The 12,268-nt window shown below is 49.8% G+C and overlaps 1 protein-coding gene across 5 annotated transcripts in view; it reads right to left on the reverse strand.

The window, feature by feature from the left end:
- LOC136841732 (uncharacterized) overlaps positions 1–12,268 on the reverse strand; it is a 72,329-nt gene that overhangs the window by 39,168 nt on the left and 20,893 nt on the right. For 4 of the 5 annotated variants that reach the window (XM_067108985.1, XM_067108984.1, XM_067108987.1 and 1 more), the window contains exon 2: positions 1,275–1,460. The exons of the other annotated variant lie outside the window; for it this stretch is intronic. In XM_067108985.1, coding sequence (XP_066965086.1) covers positions 1,275–1,448 — 174 coding nt within the window. In that variant the 5' untranslated portion in view covers positions 1,449–1,460. The remainder of the gene's footprint in view (positions 1–1,274; positions 1,461–12,268) is intronic. 5 annotated transcript variants of the gene reach the window in all.

A 12,268-nucleotide genomic window follows, 5' to 3' on the forward strand; every position in this document is an offset into this window, starting at 1 on the left:
GTCCTAGGCCTGTCCGGCTCCCACCTCCCGGAGAACCCTGAGGAGGTGGAGAGAACAGGTGAGGGCTCGTGGGCACCCTTGCCCAGCCTTCCATAGACCTAAGTCCCAACAGGTGAATAAGGCTGTGGGCAGCTGTCAACCTATGGTGGCGACTTCTGCATGGGTCGGGGAGAGTGGTCCCACCACACAAACGTGAGCAGGGGCTGTTCCATGAGTGTGCTCCAGTCTTCTTAGAAGCTGGAGCTTCAGAGGTGAAGAGGACTGAACAAGGGACCTCCTGTTGCCTTGCCCAGGTGACCTGGTCGGATGAGCCAAGCTACCGTCTCGGGGCCCCCTGGGCTACTCTCTTTGAAGAGTGGAAGGGGGGTGAGGGAGCAACTGCACGCTCTCTACTCACATTCTCTCGCTGGGCCACACTGGCAGCTGGGTATGGGTCCGTAGACCAGACCCTTACCAACCTGGGTAGGAGAGCTAACGGGACTGGTACTGGTGCATCAGGGGTCTAAAGAACCCTGGGCAGTGGTTGCTCCCATGTGCTTCGTAGCCCTCTCTGCGGGAGATGGCTGCCTTATGGAAGCTCTACAAGACTTCCTACAGGCAAGCTGGTAAGCTGTTTTGTGATTATGAGGGATTTTAATTTAGCATTTTATTAATATTTTGCATTTACATTAATATTAATATTTGAAAATTAGAATATCATTTTTTATAAAAAATATATTGTCATTAAAATAAAATGAAAATACAGTAATGAGTGAATATTGCTCTATGAAAAAATTGGCAAATTAGTGAATTTTCCATGATATATTTGAAATAAGTTCCACAGAAAAACTCACGATTAATTGAAGGTGTGAATGCTGACCCACGATCTAGCGGGGACCCACTGTATGTCTATCTAATTTAAAATTGAACAACCATCTAACACAGTACAGTCATCACTTCTGCAGAACCTGACATTCACAGCCATTCTTTCTATGGAAGACATCTTAGGAAAAACAAATGTACAATACAGTACAGTACCAAGAAAGCAGCAAACAGCCAAGACAATGAAATGCAGATGGCCAACCTTTGTAGCAGCAAGAAGAATCCGACAAAGAGCTAAAACATTTGAAGCACACCTGGTGGAGAACAGGTGAACTAGACAGTCATCCAGGTCAGATAAGCAATATTCTTTTTCATTTTAAATGCTGATGTGCTTGTCAGCGCCAAGATATAGCTATCATTAACAGTGGATTAGATTAATCCCAAACAGTAATTAAAATTAACTCAATATTTACCTTGGTATTTGCAACAAGACAGGTTGATATCTTGGCAACTTTCCTTTCCTCATTATGGCATGACCACTTCAATCGCACTCCAACTGGAGTACTCAATAATGAAAATTCTGTATTCAAAAGCTGGCACTGAGATAAAACTTCATCACTTAGAGACAGAGCTCTTGCATATTCCATTGTGTCTCAAGGCTGCAAACAAGAAAACAGATTTTCAAATTATTACTGTAAAAGATAATAATGGATATGTAAGTAGTTAACATTTTTGTGTTTTTTTCACCGAGTGACAATTTTTAAACTTCTATGTAATCACAGTTCATCGCCATATAACACAACAAAATTTTTGCATTTTTTAAAACATAAAAACCTGACGGTCTTTATGTAGGATTTAGCTTGTGAACGCGAGCTTTAACTTCCAGACAAGGTTGTTAACTACTGATGCTAGGGGGAAGCCCGCCCACTCATCGGTCTGCACTCCACTTTGCATTTCGGCCCAGGTATCAGAATGAGGGGTGGATGAGGTGGGCCATAAATGTAAAGGCCTTCAGGTTTGTATGTTAGGAAAAATACAAACTGCTTTTAAAATATATAGTTTGTTCCTACACAAATACAAACCTTTGGTCTTTACATACGAGATTTACCCTTTGGAGGGTGGATTCTGGGTAAATCTCTAAACCGACTGGTAGTTCTGTTCACCCGGGCCTCTCTTCCTGTCTCAAAGAGGTGAGGATGGAGTCCCATGCCCCTGATCTGTTGGACATATGGAAAGTTCAACTGCCAGACTTCTGGACCTTTTGAATTAATGAGCTTGTGTCATTATTTCAAAAAGAGCTTGGATGAACACATAGTGTCGGAAACAATAACAGGCTATTACAACCAACAGGTTTGTTTTATTGTCAGTCCCTCTCTCTCCTTGCTAGAGAACAGGGGGACTCGCACCTAATAATCTACTACAGACTATATGCAGGATACTCAGTCATCAGCCTAACCTGCATGGCCCGCCAGTCCAGCATGTGACGGCTTGCCACCTGCCTCTCTGCCCTACGGGAGAGGGAGGTAAAAAGAGAAAAGGGAGGAGGCCAGACTCTTACACATACTCTCTCTTTCACTACCGTACACCTTAGGTGAGATGCTACCTGTCCCTCTAGGGCAGCTGGGTGAGCTACACAACTTGTTGAGCAGCCACCGCAGGACCCAAGGAAAAAACGTGTCAGATGCCCAGGGGCAATATCCCGAAGGTAAAAATACATGAATGTGGATTGCCAAGACCACACTCCCACCCTTAATACCTGCGGAACCGAAAGGTTCATCCAGAATGCGAGGGACGGACCAATGCCCCTAACCTTGTAAGCTCTTGCTCGGAACATACTCTTGTCCACCTCATCAGATGTAGAGTATGCTCGCTTGATTGTCTCATGAAGCCAGAAAGAAATAGTGTTCTTGGACACCTCTTTCTTGGTTGAGCCAGTACTGACAAAGTCGTTGACACTCAGGCCTGAGATGTTGAGTCCTTTCGAGGTAGTACCGCAGCACCCTAACTGGACACAGTATCATCTCCTCCTGATCACCAACAAAGTCCTCTAGGGAGGGGATTGAAAAGGACTTGAATCTGGCATCAGGGACTGAAGGTTTCAGAGTCTTCGCTATAAATTTCAAGACAAACTCTAGCATGACAGATCCCCATCACCTCGAGTGCTTAACATCAAAGGAAAGTCCATGCAGCGTGCCAACTCTCTTTGCTGATGCCAGGCCAAGCTAGGACAGTCTTGAGGGTCAGATCCCTGTCTGACGGCTCTCGTAAAGGCTTGTAGGGCACACGAGTCAAGCTCTGTAAAACAGGAGTCACATCCCACTCAGGGGGTCTGAGTTCCCTAGGAGGGCAAGACTGTTTGGAGCTTCTCAATAGCATAGAGATCTCCCATGAGGAAGAGAGATTAATGCCTTTCAAGCGAAGGACTTGGCCCAGGGCAGCACTGTAGGCCTTAACAGCTGAGACAGAGAGAAGCTTCTCTCAGTGAAGAAAGACAAGAAAGTCCACTACCAGCTGAAGAGTAGCTCCGACTGGAAAGATGCCCCGTTGACGACACCAACCACAATAGTTGGTCCATTTCCCCTGGTACATAGTCGCAGAGGATTTATGAAGACATCCAGACATCTCTGTCGCTGTGCGGTGAGAAAAACCTCTTGCTCGCAAGATGCTGGATAGCCTCCAGGTGTGAAGACAATCCATTCACGGCCAGTTAATACAGTACCTCTCTATGTGCGGCTGGCACAGCAGGTTGTGCCAAGGGGGAATCTCTCTTGGCACCTCAGAAAGTAGAGCTAGCAGGTCCGGATACCACTTGGCACATGGCCACTTGGGAACCACCAGAGTCATCCTGAGATTCGGGATGATCATGACTACGTTGCTCACATAACAAATCAGACAAAACAGAGGAAAGGTGTAGGCCTCTAGATTGTCCCATGGGTGCTGGAAGGCATCTTCTAATGCTGCCCATGGTTCTGGTACGATTGAGCAAACACCAGCATCTTCCTGCTGTGCAGGCTGCAAAGAGGTCTATCAATGGTAGACCCCAAAGATCGAACAATCTTTCCACAATGTCTGGGTGCAGAGACCACTCTGTTCCCTAACATTTAACTCTGGCAGCTGAGCTTCTCTGTCACCACATTCCAGTTCCCCAGAATGTACCTGACTGACAGCTCTACCGAGAGTGCTACTGCCCACTCGTGCACCTGCACCACCGACGTGTGGAGCTGGAGGGAAACCAGTCCCTCCTACTTATTGTTGTGTGCCACTATCATGGTATTGTCACTCATCAGTACCATGGAATGCTCCATCACTCGATCCTGATACTCTTGTCGGGCTAAATAGTAAATATGCTACTTTGTGTTCCAGAATACTGATGTGGAGGTGTCTGTCGTTCCGGTTCCACACACCTGAAACCGTCAACTCTTCCAGGTGTGCGCCCCATCCCTCGGCCGATGAATCTGAAAACAGAAGTATCTTGGGAGGGGGAGTCCCTAATGGTGTTCCTATTAAGAGACTCCTGTCATCTAGCCACCAGGCTCAGTCCTTCCTTACTTCCTCCACGAGAGGAATCAGGAAGAATGGGAGTCCCTTGCCAGAGACCAAAACTCCTTTATTCTCCACTGAAGGGAATGAAGGTGAGCCACCCATGAGGGACCAGCTTCTCCAAGGATGACAGGTGACCGAGAATGACTTACCACTGCCAAGCTGGTTGTTCCTGTTGAAGCAGGGACAACTGCACTGCCAAGCTGGTTCCTGTCAAGACAGGAACAACTGCACTGCCTCTCTGAACTTGCTGATACGCGAGTCTAAAGGGGTAGACTCTTGCTGTTGCTGTATCTATCAGCATGACCAGATACTTACCCTCTACTTGGGTGTGAGTTCAGACTTCTCGAAACTGATCACGACTCCCACGTTGCAACAAAATTCGAGAATTCAGTCTCTGTCCTGGAGCAACTGAGACCAAGAACTCGCCAGGACTAGCCAATCGTTGAGATGCCTCAGAAGATGTATCCATGTGAACGGGCCCAAGCTGACACAAGGTTGAACACTTGGATGAACACCTGGGAAGCGGTTGAGAGCCTGAAACAAAGTGCCATGAACTGAAACACTGTCTTCCCAAGGGTAAAGTGGAGGTACTTGCGAGAGGACTGGTAAATGGGTATTTGAAAATACGCATCCTTCAGGTCCACTGACAGTATGAAGTCTGACTCCCCGATGGCATCGAGTACTGAACGTACCGTTTCCATCTTGAATCTAGTCTGGCAAACGAATCGGTTCAGGGGAAAGATCTATGACCGGTCTCCAACCACCCGACAACCCTACGAGAAAAAGATGGCTGTAAAACCCAGGAGACCGGTCAGTCATGGCTTCCACAGCATCTTTCTTCAACATCGTTTTCACCTCTTCCTGCGGGGTGAGATCCTTCAGAGCTGGGAAAATATTTATGGGAATGTGTGTCTGAAAGCGGACCGGGTTGTTGGTGAGAGGGGGAGGGAACTCGAAGGGTAGTAGATATCCTACCCGCATGATATCCACTACCCAGGCTTCCGCACTGTATCACTGTCATGCTGCCCAATGGCTCAATAGGCAACCCCCCACCAGTGGCAGTAAGTGGGGAGGAATGCAGCCCCTAGCATCCTCCTCCCTTCTTACCCTTGACCCATTTCCCAGGCTGGGCATGGGGCTGAAAGGGGCATTGCTGCGCACCCTTCTTAGCAGGGGCAGAAGACTGGGTACTGTATTCCTGCAGGGGCCTTTGGAAGCCTGGGACTTCCTAGGACCTGAAGAGGAAGGGCCAGCCTAACCCGAGAGTGACACACGAAGACCCGAAGGTCTTGGCCACTGCCTGGTGAACAAGCAGATCATTAGTCTCAATTCTTAGCCTGTCCACCGCAGCATCCACTTCTTCTCTGGGGAAAAGAGAAGCGGAACCCAGTACCGGTCCATTCCTAAGCGCCAATGCAGACTCGGAACCAACAAACCTGGTGATCCCAGTCACAACAGCGTCTCTCCTCTTCAGCACTGAGTTTGCCCACAAGTTAGCTGTCTGGTGGGCTAGTTCGTCTAGCTCCTGGTACCACTTCAGCTCAGCTAACTGGGGAGCCTGCGCTCCTCACGCAAGCTGAGCTGAACGCCCTGGAGGGGACAGCTCTGTCTGCTCTCCAGGCGATCTCCTGGCTCGACACATGGGCCTTCGCGTTGTCGAGGATTGTGTCTTCATCTGGCTCTCAGAATGAAGTTGGGTGGAAAGGCCATCTCTTTTATAGCCCACCACACAGCAAACTTGGTACTGAAGAGACGGGATGCGGTGTTATCCCGAATCTAAAGATCAGTGGGTGCCGGCGCTGCAGCCTCCCTGCGCAATGGACCCATTCTGGACACCACCTCCCTCTTCCCCAGAGAAGGGGATGCTGCGGTGGACAAGAGGAAGGCAGACGAACGCGACTGTCTGTCCACCAGGCAGCGACGAAAGGTGTCGCGCAGCCTTCTCGTCCTGCAGCCCAGACCGTGGGCCAGGCTAGCACCTCAGCCCCGAAGAAGCCTGGTGCTTCAACGGGCGCTCGAGGAAAAGTCCAGGCCTCCTCTTCTCTCCCACAGAAGGAACCACAGGGTCCCTTTCACCAACCTGTTCCCCGCAAGAGGAAAGGTAAGGCAAAGAAGAGGGAAGGAGCTCGCTAGGGACGGCGAGCCCCCCTCAGATGCTGCCATCGGTGGGGGGGTGCCTATCATGTCGGCAGGCAACTTAGCAGCGATACGGAGTGGAGACCTGGGTAGTGACTGTCCTTCGGGAGGGATATTCTCTACCCTTCGAATCGCCGCCTCCCCTCACCGACATACCGGTCCAGTTCCCCTCTTACCTTCAAGACCCCCAAAAGAAGAGGCCCTACTTCAGGAGGTCGAAATGATGTTGAGCAAGGGAGCCATCGAAGTCGTCGAGGATCAATCTCCGGGCTTCTACAGCAGGATCTTTCTAGTGGAGAGAGCTTCCGGCGAGTGGAGGCCAGTAATCAACCTCTCCCCCTTGAATTGTTTCGTTCGCCAGACTCGGTTCAACATGGAGACGGTGCGCAAGGTACTGTCAGTCATCAGGGAGGACGACTTCATGCTGACAGTGGACTTGATGGACACGTACTTCCAGGCACCGGTTCATCCATCCTCTCATCGGTACCTTCGCTTTGTCCTCGGAGGGGTGGTCTACCAATTCAGGGTACTATGTTTTGGGCTGTCGACCGCTCCACAGGTGTTCACGCAAGTGTTCACCCTGTTGTCAGTTTGGGCCCATTCACACTGGATACATCTCCTGAGGTATCTCAACGATTGGTTAGTCTCTGGCAAGCTCACTGCTACAGGACAGAGATCGCCTCCTCGAGTTGTGTCGCGAGCTGGGTATCGTGATCAACTTCAGGGAGTCGGATCTCATTCCCAAACAGAGGACTCAATATCTGGGCATGCTGATCGATAGGCAGCAGGCAGAGTCTTTCCCTCAAAGGTTCGCATCAGCACGTTCAGGAAGGTGGCAAGGCAGTTCCTGTCGAGGCAGGAACAGCCAGCTCAACAGTGGCAAGTCGTGATCGGTCACCTGTCGTCACTGGAGAAGCTCGTACCACACGGTCGGCTCCACCTTCGATCTCTCCAGTGGAGACTGAGGGACTTCTGGGATCAGTCTCAGGAGCCCCAGTCAGTTCTCGTACCCATCTCTCAGGAGGTGAGGGTCGATCTCGACTGGTGGTTGGACGACAAAAACCTCTGCAAGGGACGCACCTGTCCTCTCGGCCTCTGGACATGCTGCTCTTCACAGACGCATCGAAGGAGGCTGGGGTGCACACCTGGAGGAGTTGCTGACTTCAGGCGTGTGGGACCATCACGACAGGCACCTTCACATCAATGTCCTGGAGATGAAGGCAGCTTTCTTAGTCCTTCAGTACTTCCAGGACCATTTGATGGGACACTCGGTGGGGTTGATGAGCGACAACACGGCCATAGTGGCATACGTCAACAAGCAAGGGGGACTTGTCTCCCGAGCTCTCCACACGTTGACGGTGCAGGTGCATGAGTGGGCAGTAGCCCACTCTGTGGAGCTGTCAGCCACATACATACATCGCAGGCAAGAGGAACGTTCTGGCAGACACGCTCAGCCGTTGGGATCAGGTGGTGGGATCCGAGTGGTCCCTTCACCAGGGCATGGCGGACAGGCTCTTCAACCTGTGAGGGCATCCAGTAGTGGATCTGTTCGCCACCCGGTACAACAGGAAGCTTCCAACCTTTTTCTCCGTTGTACCGGACCCATGGGCAGCTGCAGAAGATGCCTTCCAACACTCGTGGGACAACCTCTAGGTGTATGCCTTTCCCCCGTTCTGTCTGATTCGTCCAGTTCTCAGTCGAGTCCGGGTGAAGACGAATCTACAAATGATCCTGGTGGCTCCCAAGCGACCCGAGGCCACTTGATATCCGAACCTGCTGGCTCTGCTTTCCGAGACACCGAGAGAGCTTCCCCTCTGGCACAACCTTCTACATCAGCCGCATGTAGAACGGTACCACCAGGCCGTGGCCTCCCAGTCACTTCTCTCCTGGAGGTCATCCACCATCTCTTGCGAGCGAGAGGCTTTTCTCCCTGAGCAGCGACATAGATGGCAGGATACCTCAGGAGTCTTCTGCAGCAGTTTACCAGGGAAAGTGGGCTGTCTTCTGTGGTTGGTGTCGTACACAGGGTTATTCTCCGGTCAGAGCCACTCTTTAGCAGGTAGCGGACTTTCTTGTCTATCTTCATCGAGAGAAGCTCCTATCAGTTTCAGCGGTAAAGGGATACAGAGCTGCTTTAGTCCTGGTCCTGAAGTTGAAAGGCATCGATATCTCATCCTCCCTGGAGATATCGTTGCTGATGAGGAGCTTCGAACGGTCTTGCCCCCCAGGGAACTCATGCCCCCTGAGTGGGATGTGTCTCTCGTTTTATGGAGCCTGACTCATGCCCCATACGAGTCACTATGATAAGCCACAGACAGGATCTTACTCTTAAGACCGTCTTCTTGCTTGCCCGGCATCAGCGAAGAGGACTAGTGAATTACAGGGACTTTCTTTTGCAGTTAAACACTCAAGGGGATGGGCATCAGTGACGCTCGAGTTCGTCCCGGAGTTCGTAGCGATGACACAGAATCCAGCGGTCCCTGACGCTTGATTTGAGTCTTTCACGGTCCCATCACTGAGTGACTTCGTTAATGATGACCCTGACGAGATGCTGCTCTGTCCTGTACGGGTGTTACGATGCTATCTGAGGAGAACTCGGCATCTCAGGCCTGAGTGTCGATGACTCTTTGTTAGCACCGGGATCCCTAAGAAGGAGGTGTCCAAGAACACGATCTCCTTCTGGCTTCGTGAGGTTATCAAGAAGGTGTATGCAGCAGCTGGAGAGGACGACGCCAGCACTCTGCGTCCACACGCTCACGAAATAAGAGAGATTGCGCCTACTTTGGCATTCAAGAAGAACCTGTCACCTCTTTTTACCTACGGGACGTTACCCATAGGTCCTTGGATACCTTCTCCTTGGGACCAGTGGTGGCTGCTCAACAAGTTGTGTAACTTACCCAGCTCCTGTACAGGACAGTGCTGTGTCCCGTCTGTTGTACATGCATGATTGGGTGTGAAAGGTGAGTGACTGGCTCTCTCTTCCTCCCCTTCATCCGGCTTCTTCCTTCGGGCAGAGAGTTTGGGCCGTACAAGCTGAACCAGACGTCAGATGCAGGTGAGTTTCATGACTGAGTATCCTAATTTTTGTTGCCTTTCTGGTACACATTAGATGTAATGTCCCCTCCTTCCCTTACAAGGAGGGGAAGGGGTTGCGGACTAATTACCAAACCCATTCTTCATTTTGGTCCTTAGTCCCCGACGTCCTCAGATCACCTCTTCTGTGACTGGGAAAGGTTCTCTCTCTCTTTTACCTTGCTGTGTGTTCACTTACATACCGTAACTTCGTCACAGCAGGGGCAGTCTAGTAGACTGGTTCGTGACACCTCAGTTCACATAACAGTGGTCATGGTCCAGTGGCTATGTCCTCCTGGCTCTTACCCCAGGGGACAAAAGGCGTGGTTGAACTTCCAGTTGTTCAGAGACCTACACTCAGATTCCTCCCACTGAATCATGAGTCCCCATATAAGTAAAGGACCAAGGGTTTGTATTTGTGTAGGAACAAATCGCATTTTTTAAAAGTAAAATGCATTTTTCCTAACATACAAACCCGAGGTCCTTTACTCAGGTTACCCACCTCAGCCTCCCCACAATCTGCCCTACCCGGATCTTAAAAAAAATGATGATGAATTCTTGGACAAAGGACGGTTGGGGTTTTTAATAGAGCACCAAAGATTAGGGGCCAAACCTCTAAGGTTTTTGGTTCTTTCAAGGTATATTCTCAAAGCTCTTACTGGGCAGAGGACTTTCTCTTGATCAGACAGGCCTAGTACTTCTGACAGGCTTTTGGTTGAAAAGGAGCGAGGCCAAGGGTTAGACGGATCCTCATTCTTGGCCAGTGCCATAAAGAATAAGGTCTTCTTTGTCAGATTCTGAAGTGACGATGAATCCAAAGGTTCAAACGGTGGCCCTCACAGCCATTTGAGGACCATGTCCAAGTTCCAAGCTACTCCCGAGGGTTTTGCCTGCTTACTAGTATTCAGATGTTTAAGTCGATCATGTCTTGGTTTGAAGACAGGTCTATTCCTCTATGTTTAAAAACTGAACTCAACATCACTCTGTAACCCTTGATGGTAGACGTTGTGAGTACTTTCAATGTTCTCAGATGTAAAAGAAAATCTCTGATTTGGGCTACAGACGTGTGAGAAGAGGAGATATTTCGCTCCTGGCACCAATTCCGAAAAACTGTCCACTTGGTTTGGTAGACTGCAGAAGATTGTCGCCTGCAAGCTCTGACAAGCTCCCTGACAGTCTGAAGCCTGTCAGAGCGAGAGTGGATAAGCCCTGATGGAATCGGAGGAAGTGCGGCTGTTTGAGAGGATTTCTCTTCTGAGGAAGTAGCCTTGGGAAGTCCGTCAAAAGGCTCAGCAGATCGGGGAACCACTCTTTGTGTGGCCAAAAGGGAGTTACTAAGGTCACTGATGCGCTGTTGTGTGCGTTGAACTTCTTTAATACTTCCCTCACCATGTTGAAGGGAGGGAAGGCGTGGAGGTCGAGGTTCAACCAGAAGGCGTGGAGGTCGAGGTTCAACCAGTCTTGCAGCATTGCATCTGTCGCCCATGCTTGCGGATCTGGAGCCGGCGAACAATACAGGCAGTCCCTGGTTATCGGTGGGGTTCCGTTTCTGAGGGTGTGATGATAACCGAAAATTGGCGATTTTCTGTGCTTTTTCAGCAATTTTCAGGGGTTATCAACGTCGAAAAGCGCTGATTTTTGGTTATTGGTGTGCTCTGTTAGGTATGTATCGGCGCCGATAAGCAGAAATCGGCGATTTTCGGTGCTGAAAATTGCCGATTTTCGTCGCTAGACAAGCACCATAAAACCGGATCCCTGTTAACCGAGCCCGCTGTTAACCGGGGACTGCCTGCACAGAGGAAGACGATGGTTCCTTGACATTGCAAACAGGTCTATCGACGGCTTTCCCCACAGCTTCCACAGGTTGGTGCACACCTGTGGATTGAGTGTCCATTCCATCACTAGGACCTGTTTGCCACGACTCAATTCATTCACAAGGATGTTCATCCTGCCCTGAATGAAGTGGGTCACTAATTGGGTCTCGTTGCTCCTTGCCCATAGAAGAAAATCTTTTGTCACTTCGTAGAATGTAAAAGAATGAGTCCCTCCTTGATTCTTGATATAAGCCAGGATGGTCATGCTGTCCGAATGGACCGTCACTGTCTTGTTGAAGGTTTGTGTTGCAAAGTGTTGCAGTGCCAGATGAAGCGTTTTTAATTCCTTTATGTTGCTGTGGAGGTTTCTTTCTCCAGGCAACCATGTTCCTGAAACCTCCAAATCGTTAAGAAGGGCTCCCCAACACAGATCCGAAGCGCCTGAGTATAACGTTAGGTCAGGGTTCGCTGGAGCTAGAGACCTTCCTGTCGCAAATCTGCTCTCTGTTAACCACCACTGAAGGTCCTCTTTTATCTGGGGAGTGATGTTGAAAACGAACGAGTCCGGGAACAACTTCCTTTTCCAATCTGCCTTTAGGTAAAATTGCAGTGCTCTTGTATGTAGTCTGCCTAATAGGAAGAACTTCTCTATGGAAGAAAGGGCTCCCAGAAGACTCATCCACCCGTTGGCTGAGCAGGAGGGGCGAGTTACGAAGTCTTGGATTTTTATGCGACAATTTAGGATCCTTTGTTGGGATGGAAAAGCCCGAAACCTCAGAGAGTCTATCACTATCCCCAAATATAGAATAGACTGAGTTGGGACTAGCTTTGACTTCTTGAAGTTTATTAGAAGGCCTAATTCTTGAGAGACAAAGAGTTTTCTGTAGGTCCTCTGCGCACTG

The sequence above is a fragment of the Macrobrachium rosenbergii genome, chromosome 9, assembly GCF_040412425.1.
Source record: "Macrobrachium rosenbergii isolate ZJJX-2024 chromosome 9, ASM4041242v1, whole genome shotgun sequence".
NCBI classification, from domain to species: domain Eukaryota; kingdom Metazoa; phylum Arthropoda; class Malacostraca; order Decapoda; family Palaemonidae; genus Macrobrachium; species Macrobrachium rosenbergii.